General features: G+C 41.0%; 1 protein-coding gene across 1 annotated transcript; it reads left to right on the top strand.

The window, feature by feature from the left end:
- Nucleotides 1-623: 623 nt before the first annotated feature.
- Nucleotides 624-22,200, top strand: rab12 (RAB12, member RAS oncogene family). The gene is made up of 6 exons (XM_008434585.3): nt 624-1,039; nt 3,936-3,996; nt 18,806-18,944; nt 19,143-19,232; nt 19,952-20,056; nt 20,519-22,200. Exons 1-6 carry the CDS (start codon nt 808-810, stop codon nt 20,624-20,626), a joined length of 735 nt encoding a protein of 244 aa, XP_008432807.1. The 5' UTR covers nt 624-807; the 3' UTR covers nt 20,627-22,200.
- The last annotated feature ends 194 nt before the right edge of the window (nt 22,201-22,394 follow it).

The raw sequence follows: 22,394 nt of genomic DNA, 5'->3' as shown, positions 1-22,394 counted from the left end.
ATTGTTTAATATATTAAGTGAGCCACAGAGTCACTTGCGCCTCCAGAGCTTCAGATTTCACAGATGAAAACTGTGATCCTAACTGTGAAGCTAAAATAGCAAAGGCTTAATTTTCAATTCAATTGATATAGTAAAACTGAGTAGAGCCAATTAGTTACACTTTCTGTGTCAGCGTGTATAATAAGAAATTGATTTAGTATTAGGTCTTCAGCATAGGAGCCATATATTTTGGCTTGTATGCAGGACAAATTGTACAAAGGAACTGGCCCCTGGCGGCCCCCATCTAGAACCGCCCATGGGTAAACCTCCCTGAAACTACGGTTTCAAGGTTTATCTCCTACATAAACATTATCAGATGCAAAGAAATGAAATACGTTTCTTGCCAACCGCTAATAAAATTAAAGGAGAAGAAATTAAACCGTTTATTGTTCTAGTTCTTAAATATTTCCTTTCCATTCCCTGGAACTGCAAGAAGGAAGTGGGATTTATTAGCTTAATAATTAATCTTTCAGTTAGCGGAAACAAGGAAACGTTAAATTGTAAATTTTTGTGTTTGTTTCTTTTTTTTTCTCTTAGATTTTGTGTTTTTTAGAAGCAAATATTTGGATAAAAATGAGTCTGGGAAACGGAAATGACGCAATGACATCCAGGGTCTCTAATGGCTGAACAACAACTATCATCGGGCAACAAACTTTCCCTAACTTCTCTGGACAATAAAGAAAGTTTGAAGTAGCAAATTACTTGGGCAGTATTTCAGCTTAGGTTTGTTCATATGCTAATTTTGTTGTCATAAATGTGGAATTACTGATGGATCCGAGATATGATATACCGCGGAGGGCCGCTGCCGGTGGTGGCAGCGGAGGCTCCGAGAACTCGTCTCCCGCTCTGGGGGCTCAGTCCCGCCGCAGGAAGATGCCTCCCCGACCCGCTGACTTCAAACTCCAGATTATAATTATTGGCTCCCGTGGAGTGGGTAAAACTAGCCTCATGGAGAGGTTCACTGACGATACTTTCTGCGAGTCATGCAAGTCAACAGTAGGTGAGGACAGAGTCTGTTTTTTCTACTTTCTATTCAGACAGTTTCAATTGGTTTTAAAAACGGGATCCGACTACTTCCTGAAAAGCCATTAAACCACGATGGAATGAGTGAAATGCGGTTTTTTCCTCCCTGTTTCCTGTGAGAAGCTAAGTCATGCTAACTGTTTTAAGATGACAAAGAGTGAAGTTTATAGTAATAGAGTTAAGTTCTATTTGCCTTAGTGTTGATAGGTTTCCAATGGTCTAAAAATCACCTATATAGCTAGTAGTTGCAATTAAAATACACGTGATAAGCGTGAATTAATAAAAAGATTTTTTAAAAAAACAAAAAAACGAAGGTTTTATGAGACGAACGTCTGGTCTAGTTCAGCCACCAGTTCCCATTTTCCTGCATCATTTTGATATAAAGAATGTGCCTTTCTTGTTTATTTAAACATAAAATTAATTGTTGTTGCGACCCTGTAAACAGTCCTGTGACCTGGACCCCAGCCAGCCACAATGGCCAGTCCCAAAATAGTCACACACAAGCAGCTGCTATGATGGAGATTCATGTTGTCATTCCTGTGACCCAGCAAAGGCTCTCTGTTATTATGTTAACTTTATCAGAGGCCACTTGTGGAAATGTTTTGCATTATCCCGTGTAATGTTTATTTATATCCTGTAATATAAGTCTGCTGTGTTCTCAACTTGTGTTTCCTATTGTACTTTCAAATATGCAACAAGTAGACTATACTGTTTACTACTTGTTGTCATACCCCTCAAATTCAGATTTAACGCTGTAGAAGAGCTCAGAGAAATTATTTTCTCTAAGTAACACAAAATATAGTAAAAATATAAAAGTAAAATTCAAAGTATCTCAGTATGCACTTAGCCAAAGTAGCAGATGTCAGTAAAATAGATTCGGAGAGGTTGTTGGTTACCAATGGTTGGAGTTTTTTATTCTTTTGTATTCTGGCTTTGGGGATACATTTTCAGTCCTGCGGCCCAGGAACTTTTGCCCAGCTGGGATCGATTGGAGGGGGTGCCTGTCACAGGCCACTGATTGGGATGCTCTGTCCCTGCCTCCAGCAGAGCCTCTAAAAGATGGTCCCAACAGAGTCCAGGCACCTCCGAACAACCAACCCAACCCTGTGGACGAGTTTGTTTTGCTGTTCTTCTCTGTCAAGCAGATTTTTCTGCAAACTTTGAGCATCTAAAAGCTGAATTTATGTCCATTCTTTTTTATATTCATCCTCTGTGAAGATAGCTCTTTTTAAAGCTTTTTGCACTTCACTTTACACGGCCCATCTGTGGCGAAGATACAACAAAAGTAGCCTGCAGAAACTTTATGTGGCCTACAATGACGGCATGAGGCTCCTACTCAGAGTGCCTAGATGGAGCAGTGCTAGCCATATGTTTGTACATAATGATGTTCCCACATGTGCAGCTGTGCTTAGGAATCTCATGTATAGATGTATGTGTAGCTTTTCTGTGTCATGCAATAATATAATTGCAATTTTAGTAAATCCTGTTTTTAGTACAGTGAGATTTTTCTCAAGATTGTGGAAACATTGGTGTCATCATTTATTTGTGACTCGGTGAATGTCATGTTTTTTTTATTTATTTTTTATTTTTATTTATTTTTTAATTTTATTATTTTTCTCTTATTTAGTTTTTACCTTTTTTTATGGACCTTTTTGGTCTGGAATAAAGATTGATTGATTGATTGATTGATTGATTGATTGATTGATTGATTAAATAATAGCACAAACTCAGTCATATTGACTACAGAGGAGCTCAATTTCAAATCTAAACGCTTGCAACAATTTTTGATTGGATGAAGTTCTATAATTATACATTATTATTTAGGGATTTTGTCCAGCAGATAGGTGAATCTCCATTGTAGTCTTTAGTCTTTTTTTATTCGTTTTTTGTATCTTTGGCAAATCTCTGTCTTCAAAGATTGGCTGAATTAATACTGGCACTAAATTAAATTACAGACAAACTCTATTTATCAATTAGGTCACTTCTGACAATTTTCAGAGATTTATTTTTTAAAATGTAAATTAAAAAAAGCAGTCTTCCCTCCACTGCAAAATCATGTTTTCATCCCATAAAATCCCAATAAAATGCACCAAAGCCTGTTGTCGTAATGTAATAAAATGTTAAAAAGCTTTTCAAAGGAACTTTAATCCATCCATCCATTTTTTTACACCCTTGTCCCTTAATGGGGTCGGGAGGGTTGCTGGTGCCTCTCCAGCTAACGTTCCGGGCGAGAGGCGGGGTCACCCTGGACAGGTCGCCAGTCTGTCGCAGGGCAACGCAGAGACACACAGGACAAACAACCATGCACACACACACTCACACCTAGGGGCAATTTGGAGAGGCCAATTAACCTGACAGCCATGTTTTTGGACTGTGGGAGGAAGCCGGAATACTCTGAGAAAACCCACGCATGCACAGGGAGACCAATCAAACTCCATGCAGAAAGACCGGAGCTGGGAATCAAACCTAGAACCTTCTTGCTGCAAGGCAACAGCTCTACCAACTGTGCCACTGTGCAGCCAAACTTTAATCCACCACAGGTAAATTTAAACCAGATTAGAAACCAGCCAAATGGAAAACCCCCAGAAACAACTCGCATGAAAATGAAAGCAACAGAAGAAACTTCAATGTCAACCTTCATCAAGTACATGATATACCTGCTTCTAAAAATATTTTAGTATCGTTAGACAGAGTATAGTTGTATTTTTGTCTTTTTTTAAAATATTCTTCATTTTTTGCTGTGTGATGTTTTAATGTCTTCTGACCAGGTCGTTGTTGAAAATGAGAATTTGTTCTCAATGAGCTAACCTGGTTACATAAAATAAATCACGGATGGTATTCGGCTGAATTCACATTTCTGTTTCCTTTTGCAGGTGTTGATTTCAAAATCAAAACGGTTGAATTGAGAGGGAAGAAGATCAGACTTCAGATATGGTGAGTTTTCCTCTGGGATGAGATGCAGCTGATTAACCTTCTGCTTAGTTTCTTTGTCCTGCACTAACCAAGCTGCTGCTGCTGCCATGCAAGGCACATCTGACCTGTGCAGATGGTTCGTTTATTTATTTTGAAATTTAAAAATAGAGATTTTGAAGGCAGTGTCAGTTTTTACCTAATGTTTACATTAGAGGTGTGCCGATTGATCGGCCACTGATCATAACCGGGCCGATTTTTGTGAAAAAGTGCATGATTGGCGATCATTAGCTCGTGTTGCCGATACCGACCACCTGCATCTCATTTCGCAGCCTGCCTGTGCAGCTGGTCTCCTCTTTCCTTCACACTGCGCCGAATGCAAAGCAACAAATCCTAAGCGATGTGGAACTATAACGCACTGAGTGAAAGGGGAAGTTTGCGTGTTGCGGCGGAAAATTGAAGCACGTCAAAATGCATCACACAACGAATCTAATATGGCATAAAAACAATGCCATACTTGACGGAGTTTGGCTACATCGAGGCTCACTGCAGTAAAAAGACATATGGAGGATCAAATAGCAGGTAAAGCAGCGCACAGCTACAAACACTCACCCAGATTAGCATGACGGTCAGAAAGCTAAACAAATAACCCGCAAAATTATTTTAATTCTTCGAGCTGCGATGTAAGACGCTGGTTCTGCTCTCGCTGTTGAACCGCTGCTATGCGCTACAGGTAGTAATATTTCACAGACGGAGCGCCGCTTCTGCTCCACCCTGCAGTGACTGTCACACCAAACCTCTGTTTAAAGCTGCAGCATCTAACCTAAAAAAATACATTTACATACGTATTAAAACTTTCGCTGTCCTAACATGAGACAGATAATCTCTAAAAAAATAATCGATTTCCTCCCTGCTCTGCATAATTACTCCGCTCAGTCAGAAACAGCCACTCAGAACTAGCAGTAATCAGCTAGCCGCCATGCTAACAGGAAGTTTTCATTCAGTAACTCTGGATTGTTTATTGTAATGGAACCTGTATTTACCTTTGAATGTTAAGTTTTATACTTGAATTTTTTGGCAATGTTGAGTAGTTTGTGATGGTTTGAAAACCTGGTATATACACACACACACGTTTGTTTCGCTGTCTTTGTGGAGACTTTCCATTGACTTCCATTCATTTCTACAGCCTAACCCCAACCAAAACTTAATTCACACCTTGGACCTAAACCTTACCCCTAACCCCAAAACAGCATTTCTTCTTTGGGAGCAGTGAGTTCCCACAATATAGTATGTGCCAGGAAAATGGTTCCCACAATGCATCAAATACAGAATACACACCTACACACACCCACACACAACAGGCTTTTAGTGGCTTTGATGAACCAGTGATGTCAACCATGCACTATGACATCACAGATGACTGTGATACATCACCCTTTAATACCAAGTTCCACAGAGCAACTCATTTGATCTACATGTCGGAAGACCAAACATCAATTTCACATCCTTGGACTTTAGAGCAACAAATGAAAAAAATGTCTAGAGAAGAAGGTAGAGACGAAGATGTGAAGGGTGAGCTTGCCAGCATTTTAAAGAACATTAGTTGATGACAGCATGGACAGACTGGAGAAGGAAAATGGCGAATTAAAACATATTGTGGAATGTCTTCGTTGTAAGCTTGAGCGCTCCAAGTCAAGTGAAAATGCTTGCTGGGAAAGAAACCTGCAAGCAAAATATGATATGGCAGCAAGTCGAAACAGAGAACTCCGTGCGGAGTACGAGTCGGTTCGTGCAGAACTTGATAACATGGAGCGCGAATATGAAAATACAAGAGATGAGGGGCGTCTTTTAGAAACCGCTCAACAATCTCTCAAAAGAAAACTCAAGGAGATTCTGGCAGATTTGAAGACAGCACAGAGGATCCTGGATGAGAAATCTGGAGAGCAGGAAAATCTTCGTAAAGAACTGAACGTTCTCAGGAGCCTGAATGCCTTTTGTAGTGAAGATCTCGAGATGTTAAACAGGCAGAACATGATTTTGTGGCAGAAAAATGCTCTGCTTAAGTCAAAGATGATAGAACCAGGAGAGGAGGGCAACCGGGGACGAGGTTCAGTTCTGAGAAAAGTAGGTAACTGAGCATATACCACTTTAAAGACTATGTACCAGTCGGGAACACTGAGGTACTGGGTCCCACCGTGGCTCGTGTAATTCCTCTGGTTAGTCTGGAAAACTGCTGCCTTGATCTTACTGGTTTTTCTTGAGTCGCTGGCAGTTCCTGAATGGCTGGCTGTTCCTGAATGGCTGGCTGGCTCGTCCTGAGTCGCTGGCTGTTCCTGAATGGCTGGCTGTTCCTGAATGGCTGGCTGGCTCGTCCTGAGTCGCTGGCTGTTCCTGAGTCGCTGGCTGTTCCTGAGTCGCTGGCTGTTCCTGAGTCGCTGGCTCGTCCTGAGTCGCTGGCTCGTCCTGAATGGTTGGCTGGTCCTGAATGTGTGGCTCGTCCTGAGTTGCAGGCTCGTCCTGAATGGCTGGCTGTTCCTGAGTGGCTGGCTGGCTCGTCCTGAGTCGCTGGCAGTTCCTGAATGGCTGGCTGTTCCTGAATGGCTGGCTGGCTCGTCCTGAGTCGCTGGCTGTTCCTGAGTCGCTGGCTGTTCCTGAGTCGCTGGCTGTTCCTGAGTCGCTGGCTGTTCCTGAGTCGCTTGCTCGTCCTGAGTCGCTGGCTCGTCCTGAATGGTTGGCTGGTCCTGAATGTGTGGCTCGTCCTGAGTTGCAGGCTCGTCCTGAATGGCTGGCTGTTCCTGAGTTGCTGGCTGGTCCTGAGTCGCTGGCTGTTCACTAAATCTCACTAAACTGCACACACTAACTGTATTTAATAGAGGTGTGCTGATCGATCGGCCACTGATAATAATTGGCCGATTTCCGTGAGAAAGTGTATGATCGGCGATCGCGGTCTCTTGTTGCCGATACCGATCACCTGCATCTCATTTTGCAGCCTGCCTTTGAAGCTGGTCTCTTCTTTCCTTCACACTGCGCGAATGCAAAGCAACAAATCCTAAGCGATGTGGAACTATAACGCACTGAGTGAAAGGGGAAGTTTGCGTGTTGCGGCGGAAAATTGAAGCACGTCAAAATGCATCACACAACGAATCTAATATGGCATAAAAACAATGCCATACTTGAGGGAGTTTGGCTACATCGAGGCTCACTGTAATAAAAAGACATATGGAGGATCAGATAGCAGGTAAAGCAGCGCACAGCTACAAACACTCACCCGGATTAGCATGACGGTCAGAAAGCTAAACAAATAACCCGCAAAATTATTTTAAGTCTTCGAGCTGCGATGTAAGACGCTGGTTCTGCTTTCGCTGTTGAACTGCTGCTAGGCTACAGCAGCAGTTCAACTGCTGCTGTAGCCAAAGCCACTAACAGACGGAGCGCCGCTTCTGTTCCACCTGGTAGTGACTCTCACACCGAACCTCTTTTTAAAGCTGCAGCATCCAACCTAAAAAATACATTTTACATACATATTAAAACTTTCGCTGTCCTACCATGAGACGGATAATCTCTAAAAAATAATCGATCTCCTCCCTGTTCTGCATAATTACTCCGCTCAGTCAGAAACAACCACTCAGAACTAGCAGTAATCAGCTAGCCGCCACGCTATCAGGAAGTTGGATTGTTTATTGTAATGGAACCTGTATTTGCCTTTTAATGTTAAGTTTTATACTTGAATTTTTTGGCAATGTTAAGTTTTATTTTGACTCTTTGCATTATTTAGCCTCTTCAGAGCCTTCATATGTTATCAGTCTGTTTAAGATAGTATTATTGATAGCAGTACAATTTGCACAATGCCTGTTTAGATTTTTTCTTGGAAAAAGTAAAGTTTTTGTCTAGGTGAATTTATGGTTCCTTTTTCCATATAATGTAACCAGTAGTGCTTATGATAAAATAAATAATAATAATAATTATTATGTGATCGGAATCGGCAGGAAAAAACCTGATCGGCACATCTCTAGTATTTAATATGTGAATTACAGACATACAGCATCTTCCTAAAGTATTCATACCCATGTGAGTCAGTTTAGGTGGCCAGCCATGTTTTGGTCAAATTACAGTGTTTCCAGATGCTTTAAGCATCACTACAACTTTTACAACAGGATACACACACATACACACAGTCGTGTTTTCATCACTTGTGGGGACTTCACATTGACTTCCATTAACTTCAGCCTAAGCCTTACCATAATCCTAATCCTATCCCTAACCATTACATACCTAACACCTACCTTAACCTTTGCCATACACCTAACCATCACAGACCTAACCACAAACCCAAAAACAACAATTTCCCTCTTTGGGACCAAGAAAATGTCCCCACAAGGTGCAATGGTCCCCATAACCCCACATTGTAGGCAGAAATAGGTTCCCATAAGGATATGAAAACCTGGTACACACACGCACACACACACACGTTTGTTTCGCTGTCTTTGTGGAGACTTTCCATTGACTTCCATTCATTTCTACAGCCTAACCCCAACCAAAACTTAATTCAGACCTTGGACCTAAACCTTACCCCTAACCCCAAAACTACATTTCTTCTTTGGGAGCAGTGAGTTCCCACAATGTAGTATGGGCAAGGAAAATGGTTCCTACAATGCATCAAATACAGAATACACACCTACACACACCCACACACAACAGGCTTTTAGTGGCTTTGATGAACCAGTGATGTCACTCATGCACTATGACATCACTGATGACTGTGATACATCACCCTTTAATACCAAGTTCCACCGAGCAACTCATTTGATCTACATGTCGGAAGACCAAACATCAATTTCACATCCTTGGACTTTAGAGCAACAAATGAAAAAAATGTCTAGAGAAGAAGGTAGAGACGAAGATGTGATGGGTGAGCTTGCCAGCATTTTTAAAGAAACATTAGTTGATGACAGCATGGACAGACTGGAGAAGGAAAATGGCGAATTAAAACATATTGTGGAATGTCTTCGTTGTAAGCTTGAGCGCTCCAAGTCAAGTGAAAATGCTTGCTGGGAAAGAAACCTGCAAGCAAAATATGATATGGCAGCAAGTCGAAACAGAGAACTCCGTGCGGAGTACGAGTCGGTTCGTGCAGAACTTGATAACATGGAGCGCGAATATGAAAATACAAGAGATGAGGGGCGTCTTTTAGAAACCGCTCAACAATCTCTCAAAAGAAAACTCAAGGAGATTCTGGCAGATTTGAAGACGGCACAGAGGATCCTGGATGAGAAATCTGGAGAGCAGGAAAATCTTCGTAAAGAACTGAACGTTCTCAGGAGCCTGAATGCCTTTTGTAGTGAAGATCTCGAGATGTTAAACAGTCAGAACATGATTTTGTGGCAGAAAAATGCTCTGCTTAAGTCAAAGATGATAGAACCAGGAGAGGAGGGCAACCGGGGACGAGGTTCAGTTCTGAGAAAAGTAGGTAACTGAGCATATACCACTTTAAAGACTATGTACCAGTCGGGAACACTGAGGTAGTGGGTCCCACCGTGGCTCGTGTAATAGCTCTGGTTAGTCTGGAAAACTGCTGCCTTGATCTTACTGGTTTTTCTTGAGTCGCTGGCAGTTCCTGAATGGCTGGCTGTTCCTGAGACGCTGGCTGTTCCTGAGTCGCTGGTTGTTCCTGAGTCGCTGGCTCGTCCTGAGTCGCTGGCAGTTCCTGAATGGCTGGCAGTTCCTGAATGGCTGGCTGTTCCTGAGTCGCTGGTTGTTCCTGAGTCGCTGGCTGTTCCTGAGTCGCTGGTTGTTCCTGAGTCGCTGGCTCGTCCTGAGTCGCTGGCTGTTCCTGAGACGCTGGCTGTTCCTGAGTCGCTGGCTCGTCCTGAGTCTCTGGCTAGTCATGAGTCACTGGCTCGTCCTGAGTTGCAGGCTCCTCCTGAATGGCTGGCTGGTCCTGAGTCGCTGGCTGTTCACTAAATCTCACTAAACTGCACACACTAACTGTATTTAATAGAGGTGTGCTGATCGATCGGCCACTGATAATAATTGGCCGATTTCCGTGAGAAAGTGTATGATCGGTGATCGCCGATCACGGTCTCTTGTTGCCGATACCGATCACCTGCATCTCATTTCGCAGCCTGCCTTTGCAGCTGGTCTCTTCTTTCCTTCACTCTGCGCAAACGCGCAGCAACAAATCCTAAGCGATGTGGAACTATAACGCACTGAGTGAATGGGGAAGTTTGCGTGTTGCGGCGGAAAATTGAAGCACGTCAAAATGCATCAACACAACGAATCTAATATGGCATAAAAACAATGCCATACTTGAGGGAGTTTGGCTACATCGAGGCTCACTGCAGTAAAAAGACATATGGAGGATCAAATAGCAGGTAAAGCAGCGCACAGCTACAAACACTCACCCGGATTAGCATGACGGTCAGAATGCTAAACAAATAACCCGCAAAATTATTTTAAGTCTTCGAGCTGCGATGTAAGACGCTGGTTCTGCTCTCGCTGTTGAACCGCTGCTACGCTACAGGTAGTAATATTTCACAGATGGAGCGCCGCTTCTGCTCCACCCTGCAGTGACTGTCACACCAAACCTCTGTTTTAAAGCTGCAGCATCTAACCTAAAAAAATACATTTTACATACGTATTAAAACTTTCGCTGTCCTAACATGAGACAGATAATCTCTAAAAAAATAATCGATTTCCTCCCTGCTCTGCATAATTACTCCGCTCAGTCAGAAACAGCCACTCAGAACTAGCAGTAATCAGCTAGCCGCCATGCTAACAGGAAGTTTTCATTCAGTAACTCTGGATTGTTTATTGTAATGGAACCTGTATTTACCTTTGAATGTTAAGTTTTATACTTGAATTTTTTGGCAATGTTGAGTAGTTTGTGATGGTTTGAAAACCTGGTATATACACACACACACACACACACACACGTTTGTTTCGCTGTCTTTGTGGAGACTTTCCATTGACTTCCATTCATTTCTACAGCCTAACCCCAACCAAAACTTAATTCAGACCTTGGACCTAAACCTTACCCCTAACCCCAAAACTACATTTCTTCTTTGGGAGCAGTGAGTTCCCACAATGTAGTATGGGCCAGGAAAATGGTTCCTACAATGCATCAAATACAGAATACACACCTACACACACCCACACACAACAGGCTTTTAGTGGCTTTGATGAACCAGTGATGTCAACCATGCACTATGACATCACAGATGACTGTGATACATCACCCTTTAATACCAAGTTCCACAGAGCAACTCATTTGATCTACATGTCGGAAGACCAAACATCAATTTCACATCCTTGGACTTTAGAGCAACAAACGAAAAAAATGTCTAGAGAAGAAGGTAGAGACGAAGATGTGATGGGTGAGCTTGCCAGCATTTTTAAAGAAACATTAGTTGATGACAGCATGGACAGACTGGAGAAGGAAAATGGCGAATTAAAACATATTGTGGAATGTCTTTGTTGTAAGCTTGAGCGCTCCAAGTCAAGTGAAAATGCTTGCTGGGAAAGAAACCTGCAAGCAAAATATGATATGGCAGCAAGTCGAAACGGAGAACTCCGTGCGGAGTACGAGTCGGTTCGTGCAGAACTTGATAACATGGAGCGCGAATATGAAAATACGAGAGATGAGGGGTGTCTTTTAGAAACCGCTCAACAATCTCTCAAAAGAAAACTCAAGGAGATTCTGGCAGATTTGAAGACGGCACAGAGGATCCTGGATGAGAAATCTGGAGAGCAGGAAAATCTTCAAAAAGAACTGAACGTTCTCAGGAGCCTGATTGCCTTTTGTAGTGAAGATCTCGAGATGTTAAACAGGCAGAACATGATTTTGTGGCAGAAAAATGCTCTGCTTAAGTCAAAGATAAGAGAACCAGGCGAGGAGGGCAACCGGGGACGAGGTTCAGTTCTGAGAAAAGTAGGTAACTGGGCATATACCACTTTAAAGACTATGTACCAGTCGGGAACACTGAGGTAGTGGGTCCCACCGTGGCTCGTGTAATAGCTCTGGTTAGTCTGGAAAACTGCTGCCTTGATCTTACTGGTTTTTTTTGTGTCGCTGGCTGGTCCTGAATGGCTGGCTCTTCCTGAGTCGCTGGCTGTTCCTGAGTCACTGGTTGTTCCTGAGTCGCTGGCTCGTCCTGAGTCGCTGGCAGTTCCTGAATGGCTGGCAGTTCCTGAATGGCTGGCTGTTCCTGAGTCGCTGGTTGTTCCTGAGTCGCTGGCTCGTCCTGAGTCGCTGGCAGTTCCTGAATGGCTGGCTCGTCCTGAGTCGCTGGCTGTTCCTGAGACGCTGGCTGTTCCTGAGTCGCTGGCTCGTCCTGAGTCTCTGGCTAGTCATGAGTCACTGGCTCGTCCTGAGTTGCAGGCTCCTCCTGAATGGCTGGCTGGTCCTGAGTCGCTGGCTGTTCACTAAATCTCACTAAACTGCACACACTAACTGTATTTAATAGAGGTGTGCTGATCGATCGGCCACTGATAATAATTGGCCGATTTCCGTGAGAAAGTGTATGATCGGTGATCGCCGATCACGGTCTCTTGTTGCCGATACCGATCACCTGCATCTCATTTCGCAGCCTGCCTTTGCAGCTGGTCTCTTCTTTCCTTCACTCTGCGCAAACGCGCAGCAACAAATCCTAAGCGATGTGGAACTATAACGCACTGAGTGAATGGGGAAGTTTGCGTGTTGCGGCGGAAAATTGAAGCACGTCAAAATGCATCAACACAACGAATCTAATATGGCATAAAAACAATGCCATACTTGAGGGAGTTTGGCTACATCGAGGCTCACTGCAGTAAAAAGACATATGGAGGATCAAATAGCAGGTAAAGCAGCGCACAGCTACAAACACTCACCCGGATTAGCATGACGGTCAGAATGCTAAACAAATAACCCGCAAAATTATTTTAAGTCTTCGAGCTGCGATGTAAGACGCTGGTTCTGCTCTCGCTGTTGAACCGCTGCTACGCTACAGGTAGTAATATTTCACAGATGGAGCGCCGCTTCTGCTCCACCCTGCAGTGACTGTCACACCAAACCTCTGTTTTAAAGCTGCAGCATCTAACCTAAAAAATACATTTTACATACGTATTAAAACTTTCGCTGTCCTAACATGAGACAGATGATCTCTAAAAAAATAATCGATCTCCTCCCTGCTCTGCATAATTACTCCGCTCAGTCAGAAACAGCCACTCAGAACTAGCAGTAATCAGCTAGCCGCCATGCTAACAGGAAGTTTTCATTCAGTAACTCTGGATTGTTTATTGTAATGGAACCTGTATTTCCCTTTGAATGTTAAGTTTTATACTTGAATTTTTTGGCAATGTTGAGTAGTTTGTGATGGTTTGAAAACTTGGTATATACACACACACACGTTTGTTTCGCTGTCTTTGTGGAGACTTTCCATTGACTTCCATTCATTTCTACAGCCTAACCCCAACCAAATTTAATTCAGACCTTGGACCTAAACCTTACCCCTAACCCCAAAACTACATTTCTTCTTTGGGAGCAGTGAGTTCCCACAATATAGTATGTGCCAGGAAAATGGTTCCCACAATGCATCAAATACAGAATACACACCTACACACACCACACACAACAGGCTTTTAGTGGCTTTGATGAACCAGTGATGTCAACCATGCACTATGACATCACAGATGACTGTGATACATCACCCTTTAATACCAAGTTCCACAGAGCAACTCATTTGATCTACATGTCGGAAGACCAAACATCAATTTCACATCCTTGGACTTTAGAGCAACAAACGAAAAAAATGTCTAGAGAAGAAGGTAGAGACGAAGATGTGATGGGTGAGCTTGCCAGCATTTTTAAAGAAACAATAGTTGATGACAGCATGGACAGACTGGAGAAGGAAAATGGCGAATTAAAACATATTGTGGAATGTCTTTGTTGTAAGCTTGAGCGCTCCAAGTCAAGTGAAAATGCTTGCTGGGAAAGAAACCTGCAAGCAAAATATGATATGGCAGCAAGTCGAAACGGAGAACTCCGTGCGGAGTACGAGTCGGTTCGTGCAGAACTTGATAACATGGAGCGCGAATATGAAAATACGAGAGATGAGGGGTGTCTTTTAGAAACCGCTCAACAATCTCTCAAAAGAAAACTCAAGGAGATTCTGGCAGATTTGAAGACGGCACAGAGGATCCTGGATGAGAAATCTGGAGAGCAGGAAAATCTTCAAAAAGAACTGAACGTTCTCAGGAGCCTGATTGCCTTTTGTAGTGAAGATCTCGAGATGTTAAACAGGCAGAACATGATTTTGTGGCAGAAAAATGCTCTGCTTAAGTCAAAGATAAGAGAACCAGGCGAGGAGGGCAACCGGGGACGAGGTTCAGTTCTGAGAAAAGTAGGTAACTGGGCATATACCAATTTAAAGACTATGTACCAGTCGGGAACACTGAGGTACTGGGTCCCACCGTGGCTCGTGTAATTCCTCTGGTTAGTCTGGAAAACTGCTGCCTTGATCTTACTGGTTTTTTTTGTGTCGCTGGCTGGTCCTGAATGGCTGGCTCTTCCTGAGTCGCTGGCTGTTCCTGAGTCACTGGCTGTTCACCAAATCTCACTAAACTGCACACACTAACTGTGTTTAATAGAGGTGTGCCGATCAATTGGCCACTGATCATAATTGGCTGATTAGTCTGGAAAACTGCTGCCTTGATCTTACTGGTTTTTCTTGAGTCGCTGGCCGTTCCTGAGTCGCTGGCCGTTCCTGAGTCGCTGGCCGTTCCTGAGTCGCTGACTGGTCCTGAGTGGCTGGCTGGTCCTGAAAGGCTGGCTGGTCCTGAAAGGCTGGCTGGTCCTGAACGGCCAGCCAGACATATGGAGGCTGGTTCTGAATGGCTGGCTGGTCCTGAACGGCCAGCCAGACATATGGAGGCTGGTTCTGAATGGCTGGCTGGTCCTGAACGGCCAGCCAGACATATGGAGGCTGGTTCTGAATGGCTGGCTGTTCCTCAGTGGCTGGCTGTTCACTAAATCTCACTAAACTGCACACTTACTGTATTTAATAGAGGTGTGCTGATCGATCGGCCACTGATCATAATTGGCCGATTTTCGTGAAAAAGTGCATGATCGGTGATCGGCGATCATTGGCTCTTGTTTTCGATACCGATCACCTGCATCTCATTTCGCAGCCTGTCAGTGCAGCTGGTCTCCTCTTTCCTTCACACTGCACAAACGCGCAGCAACAAATCCTAAGCGATGTGGAACTATAACGCACTGAGTGAATGGGGATATTTGCGTGTTGCGGCGGAAAATTGAAGCACGTCAAAATGCATCAACACAATGAATCTAATATGGCATAAAAACAATGCTATACTTGACGGAGTTTGGCTACATCAAGGCTCACTGTAGTAAAAAGACATATGGAGGATCAAATAGCAGGTAAAGCAGCACACAGCTACAAACACTCACCCGGATTAGCATGACGGTCAGAAAGCTAAACAAATAACCCGCAAAATTATTTTAAGTCTTCGAGCTGCGATGTAAGACGCTGGTTCTGCTCTCACTGTTGAACTGCTGCTCCGCGCTACAGGTAGTGATATTTCACAGACGGAGCGCCGCTTCTGCTCCACCTGGTAGTGACTCTCACACTGAACCTCTGTTTTAAGCTGCAGCATCTAACCTAAAAACATACATTTTACATACGTATTAAAACTTTCGCTGTCCTAACATGACAGATATTCTCAAAAAAATAAATCGATCTCCTCCCTGCTCTGCATAATTACTCCGCTCAGTCAGAAACAGCCAATCAGAGCTAGCAGTAATCAGCTAGCCGCCATGCTATCAGGAAGTTTTCCCTCAGTAACTCTGGATTGTTTATTGTAATGGAACCTGTATTTGCCTTTTAATGTTAAGTTTTATACTTGAATTTTTGGCAATGTTGAGCTTTTATTTTGGCTCTTTGCATTATTTAGCCTCTTCAGAGCCTTCGTATGTTTTCAGTCTGTTAAAGATAGTATTATTGATAGCAGTACAATTTGCAGAATGCCTGTTTTGTTTAGTTTTCTTCTTGGAAAAATTTTTTAAAAACAAGTCTTTGTCTAAATTAAGGTGAATTCATGGTTCCTTTTTCCACATAATGTAACCGGTAGTGTTCATGATAAAAAAATTAAAAAAATTATGTGATCAGTTTCGGTGATCGGCCCTCATGGGTGATCGGTATCGGCGGGAAAAAACCTGATCGGCACATCTCTAGTTATTTAAAAAAAAATAAAAAACATATTCTATTGGCTCTCTGCACTAATGTGCTCTAATAATGTAGCTCTGATCACCAAATATTATTTTTATGATATTCATGAAGTTTGTTCAGTTTGATTTCATTCAGTATTTTTTTTAGTTGTGTCTCTCTTACAGCTTTAAATCGTCCTGAATATTTGAAATGTAAATCTAAAATTTAATCATACTTATTATTAAATTGAATTACTGATTTAAATGGTTTTTAGGTTCTGGAACAAACTAACAAAAAAATCAATATATATTTTCCCAAATGGAAGAAAGCATTTAGTTTAGTAAAAATAAAAATACTAGATTTCTTTGCTAATACAATATTCACTATTATTTAAAAAAAACATTGTTCACATTTATCATTTTTGATTACTTTCTTTGTTGTTGCTTCATCACATACAACAAATAATTTAACTAAACTCCATGTTTTCCAAGTTATTTGTCCCAATACTATTTAATATGTGATGGTCTTGATGCTCAATTCCAAATTTTTATTTTTAATGAATGTATTTTTTTAACTTAATTTCACTTATTTATTTTTTGTGTGGTTGTTCATACTAAATAAATGCGTCAGTAATCTGTATGAATGGTTTACGACCCCGAAGCGACCTGCATGCGTAGAAGAAGAAAGTAAACGTTACGTTTGTGTCGCATAAAAATTATGATTATGTCCCTTTAATTGTCAGAATCAGAACTGCCTTTACTGTCATTGTGCACGAATAAAGCACAAAGGAATATAAAAATAGCAACTCTCAAAGAAACAAAGAACAACTGGGATGTTAAGAATAAAATAAATAAAAATGAATAAATAAAGGTCAGGTTTTAGATCTTTATCTAAAACCTGAATTGCACTGAACAGTTCTTTTAGAAACTGTTCTTTGGTTTGTTTGTCCTTGATTTTATTTTAAATAAAAAATTTATCCCATTTAAATTTTTCTGAATTTAGTTTTTTTTCCATTTTTAACCATATTTATTAACCCAGTTCTGGTACTGACGACGTGTAAATCTTAAGTTTCTAGTAAAGCACTTGCTTTGGAGAATGGGCTGTTGTAGATTTATTGAATTTCAGTTTTATCCAACTTATTTGGTAAGTTTTGTTTGTGAAAAATTATACAAGCTGAACTTTATGGATTAGTTTTTGGGTCCGAGTCGCGCCGCGCGGAGCTTAGCTTCGATGTGGGACCTTCCTCTGCCTGTTTCACTAACACGTTTCTGCTGCCGACTAACCGTCATCCACCTTCCCATCTCAAACTCACTCCTCCTCCACCAGTCCTCACTCTGATCTGGACACCTGTCACCCACGGTGTGTGTGTATGTGTGCGCGCGTGAGTGTGTGTGTGTTCTCGTCCTGTTGAAATCTGTCATCAAGCTCCACCTCAGCTTTGTCCAGTCTCTGCTAACCCTGCCATTGTGCTGCTGTCTGTTCACTCTCCTGCTTGTTAGCCTGACTGTGACTCACTGGGGAAAAGGGAGAGACTAGCTGGCTGAAGGTACAGTAGCTCTGCACTTAGTGTTGCTTATACTGCTGTCATTTAAATACAACTGTGGGTTGTTGTTTTTGTTTTTTTCTTCCTTTTAATCTTTAAATGAAATCTGTGAGCAGAGAATTTAATTCAGACATCATTAAGCCGTGACATCATAATTACAGACCTGTTTGATAATACAATCATTCCACTTTTTATGTTATTTTACCACTTGTTTAAATGTGATTGCGTCGTAACACACAAGCATTCTTTGTATATTGTAGATTTAGAAATTTTTATGGTAAAAATTACAAAAATCTATGTATTTAAATCAGAGCTTAAACAATTAATCGGATTAATCGACTGTTGAAATTGTCATAAACTAATTTAGTAGTTGATTAATCTGAGAAAAAGAAGTCGACCCATAGAACCTAACTATAAATCCATGCCACACTTTTCAGATTTTTATTCATAAGAACTATTGCTGAAATGATCAATCAGATAAATGGTGATGAATCAGTTATTTAAATAATCAACTAATTTAGTAATTGATTTACTGGAGAATGCAGACTTAGAAAAAAATTTGCTGAAGGAACAGCATATTCAGAGCAGGGATTAAACCCAACTATACAAAAAATATGTACATTTTGCATTTAAGATTAGCGCTGGAAAGATTAATCGTGATTAATTAATCATTTAGATAAATGTTAACTAATTTAGGACTCAAAAAAGCCGTTTACTGAAAGAACAACCTGTCATTTTCATGTCAAACTGGTACATTTGAAGTGGCAGGAGATTATGTAGTTTGTGAATCTTATCTGTAAATAAAAATCAGAAAAATGTGGCATTTTTGTTCAACCCTCTTTACTCTGATACGTCTAAATGAAGGATCATAACGTTACGGCTCCCAGCTGTCATTAATCAGAGAAAACAACAAATCAGTAAAATGATTACACCAATACTGTAGAAACGAGTTTCCTCCACTGGTTCTTCTTCTACATCTTCATTTAATATAATTAAGTCTCGTTAAAGTAAATTATTTCTGATTCAAACTGATGTTTTTGTTTACATTTAAATAATTTTTGAATAATGTGGTCTGATCTCTCTGCTACAGGGACACTGCAGGCCAGGAGAGGTTCAACAGCATCACATCGGCCTACTACAGAGGAGCCAAGGGAATCGTTGTGGTTTATGACATCACAAAACAGGAAACTTTTGAGGACCTTCCTAAATGGATGAAAATGATAGACAAGGTATAAGAAACTTACCAGATGTATTTGATTAAGAAGACACCTGTCAAATGTTGTGAAAAGCATCCCAAACCAAATTAATTGACCCAACGCTGTTTTTTCCAGCCAACCTTGGTTGACACTACATTTCTAAAAGCTCAGTGCTGTTTTCTGAGTTGATTAAGCTGTTTTTCTGCCCTGTTTCTCGTTGTGGCGCGTCAGTACGCCTCAGAGGAAGCAGAGCTTCTGCTGGTGGGGAACAAGCTGGACTGTGAAACGGATCGGATCATCTCAAAACAACAAGGAGAGAGAGTGGGTTCACGTCTTTACATCATCACTACTGCTTCAAACTTTACGCTCATGTTTACCAGCTGATCAATTAATCACACAGCAAATTAAAGCAAACTCAATGATTTCCATTAGCATGGCTTTTTTTCCTACCAAAAACTGGACGATAGAAGTTGTCAACCTTCTGCTTTTGGCTCAACTAAACTAAACCTTTTTTTTTCTGAAGGACAGTTTTGTTTCCATATCATAATTTATTTTATTTGTTGTCAGTGACAGTTTATTTAACAGGTGTTCATGAGACGTGAAGGAGTTTTCATGAATGTCTGACTGTTGTCATAAAGTGTCACTGAGTAAATAATGGGACTTTTAGTGCAACTTCTCAGTAAATGTGTAATTATTTACCGAATTACACTTCATAGCATCCATAAAGACTCCTTACACACACCGTCAAAGTGTTTCTGTTGTTTATTTATTTTAGATATCTAAATGTTTTCCAGTTCCAGTGTTAAATGTTCACTAGAATTTAAAGTTTATTGATCTTTCACAATGTGTTCTTGCATTATTATTACTTGAACATTGTCTTAAAACATCAGTTTTATCGTTTACCGCAATAACTTATGGGACAATTTATCGTCTAGTAAAATGTGTTATCATGCCAGGCCTACCCGATGGGTCGTCCTTTCCAGGCCTGTACTGCTAATGATGCTGATGCTGAATTTCCTGATTTATTTTGTATTTTACAGTTTGCCTCTCGGATAAGTGGGATGCGATTCTGCGAAGCCAGTGCCAAGGATAATTTTAACGTGGATGAGATTTTTGTCAAGCTTGTTGATGACATTCTCAGCAAGGTTGGTGTTTAGGATTTTGAATATTTACTTATTTATGAGGTAAAACAATGTGCAGCTGAATTAAGAATTCATGTTTTAACTGATTATGGTTTTATGTTATTATGTTTTATCTTTTATTGTTACATTGGTGTAATTAGATTGTAAATAATTTAATGGCATAAAGAGAGATCAGATCTAACATTCAGCAAAACCAAAAATTGGCATTTAAATGCATATATTATATACAATTATTTTGTTTTGAAACAACTGAAATTTGCTTTTTCAATGAATCCCATCTGATTTGGGAAGTTGTTTTTTTTTTACTATTATAATTGAAAATCGCATATGTTCCAAAAAAAAATCAACTATTTTATTTTTAATCCACATCTCCCAGCTCCAGTGCAGGTAAAGCTGCTGTTTGTCGCCATTTCTGTCTTGTTTTCTCACCTCTGCATGGCTGAGTTTCCTGTTTTTATCCCTCAGATGCCTCTTGAAGTTTCCAACAAGGAGCTCTCCAACAGCGTCCTGTCTCTGCAGCCTGAACCCGAAGTGCCACCGGAGCTGCCCCCTCCCCGCATGCGCTGTTGCTGAGACTCTGTGTGGAAACACACCCGACACACACACAGACGCTCTCTGAAACCTGCAGTGCACCAACGTGGCCACATGGGGGCAGTGCACAGCAGCACTTTAGAGTTATTGACTGCTGCTGTAATTGTTGCATGAATCGAGCAGTATTATCCTCTGTTGCTTCCTCTCCTCCATTACTGAACACTTTGACCTGCAGCGCACTAACGCTTACACCTGGAGAACCTTCCTACCACCTGCCTGTCTACACCCAGACTACCTCAGTGTTTGGACGGTTACACTAGGCATGTGGGGAACCTCTCACTAATTTTAAAATTGTCCGAGTCGCTCCGAGACAAAGGGATTACATCTCACATCTCTCTATAGCTCAGTTTAAACTTGACGTGTTTTTACTAAGAGACAGATTAAAGCATAAATACGATGTGGTTGCTGTAATTACTGGATAAGGTGGAGATATTTTTGCCAAGTCATACATTTATGGATCTACTTTACCTTGAAGTATTAATGTAGCTGGAGTTATTTTTCTATAAATTGTAACCTTTTGCACTACAAAACCAGATTCCCATTTTAAGCTGACATGCAGAAAAACAAAATAACACAAGTTGTAGTTTATTTAGCACTAATGTGGCTACGCTCTGTAGACGCAAAGAGATATGGGTAATGTAGTCCTGGATCTATTTCTGTTGAGCAGAGGAATAAAGACAGTAATACCGCCAGAATGCAGACATGGTTCTATCCTTTCTTGTTACTAATACTTCTCTGTTGTTTATTTTCTTATGAATTTGGGGGGAAGAAAAAACAATAAAGGCTTAAAAAGTTGGAGCAGTTGAAGGCGACTTGCTTAGTGTTTGTGTGACTCAGGAAAGTGATGGGCTCAGAGCTGCACAGTTGGGATTTTCTTCTGAATTGTGATCAATTAAAGCCCCATTATGTTAAGTGTACTGACATCTAGTGGTGAAGTTGTGAACTGCATCTAACTTAACCTTTCTATTAATTTTCCACGTTTAGATGACTAATAATCTTGCATTTCTCCCACGTTTTGGTCTGGTGGATTGTTTAAATTCAGGCTTTGTTTGTTATAAAATTATCGCAGAAGTAGCAACGTAGCACTGTGAGTTTTCATAATAAAAAAGAAACTCTCAAAATGACAGCTTTTCTATAATAAAAAAACATTAAGTTTTCAGTTAAACCTCCTAGCAGTAAGATTATCGTCCAGCAGGACACCGTTTGTGCTGAAATTATCTGGAAAATTGGGATTTTTATCGCCTGAGTTTTGGAAGTGCAAGCATTTCTTCAGATAACGGTGTTCGTTTGGAAAGGAAACCTTTCTCCCCTCGACGTTTTGACACTAACCCTGTGGACTTTGTTCTGATAACCAAGCCTTTTACTGCTTTGTGGTTTTTAACTATACATTTAAAGAATTGCATTATATTTGCGACGTGTATCCTTTATGATGTATGTCTGTTGTTTTGTGTTAAAACCAGTCTCTGGAAGGTTTAAAGCAGATTGACTGTATTTATAACTTGTGGCATTCTTGAACTAATGAAATGCAATTAAAGATGTCTATATTTATTACTAAAGCTTCTTGTTTACTTACATTTTTTGGTGACAGAGTTTAGGAAGTTTGTGGTGGTGGCAGCATCATGTGGAGAAAAAACTTAAGACTGCAAAAAATATGAGACGGGACGACAAGCATACAGGTTACTTTTCTGTACAACGCTCTTAAAAACAGCTGTAAATAGTTTATATCTGCAGAATGTAACTTTTATTAAAT

The sequence above is a fragment of the Poecilia reticulata genome, chromosome 17 (assembly GCF_904066995.2).
Source record: "Poecilia reticulata chromosome 17, P_reticulata-male-v2, whole genome shotgun sequence".
NCBI lineage: Eukaryota > Metazoa > Chordata > Actinopteri > Cyprinodontiformes > Poeciliidae > Poecilia > Poecilia reticulata.
Note: the sequence above shows the minus strand (reverse complement) of the source record. Positions and strands in the feature narration are given on the sequence as shown.

Bases quoted from the DNA above. Each gene is read 5' to 3' on its own strand.
- rab12 (XM_008434585.3), top strand. From the start codon at position 808: ATGGATCCGAGATATGATATACCGCGGAGGGCCGCTGCCGGTGGTGGC. The intron at 1,040-3,935 runs GTGAGGACAGAG...TTCCTTTTGCAG, and splicing joins GTCATGCAAGTCAACAGTAG to GTGTTGATTTCAAAATCAAA. The intron at 18,945-19,142 runs GTATAAGAAACT...GTGGCGCGTCAG, and splicing joins GGATGAAAATGATAGACAAG to TACGCCTCAGAGGAAGCAGA.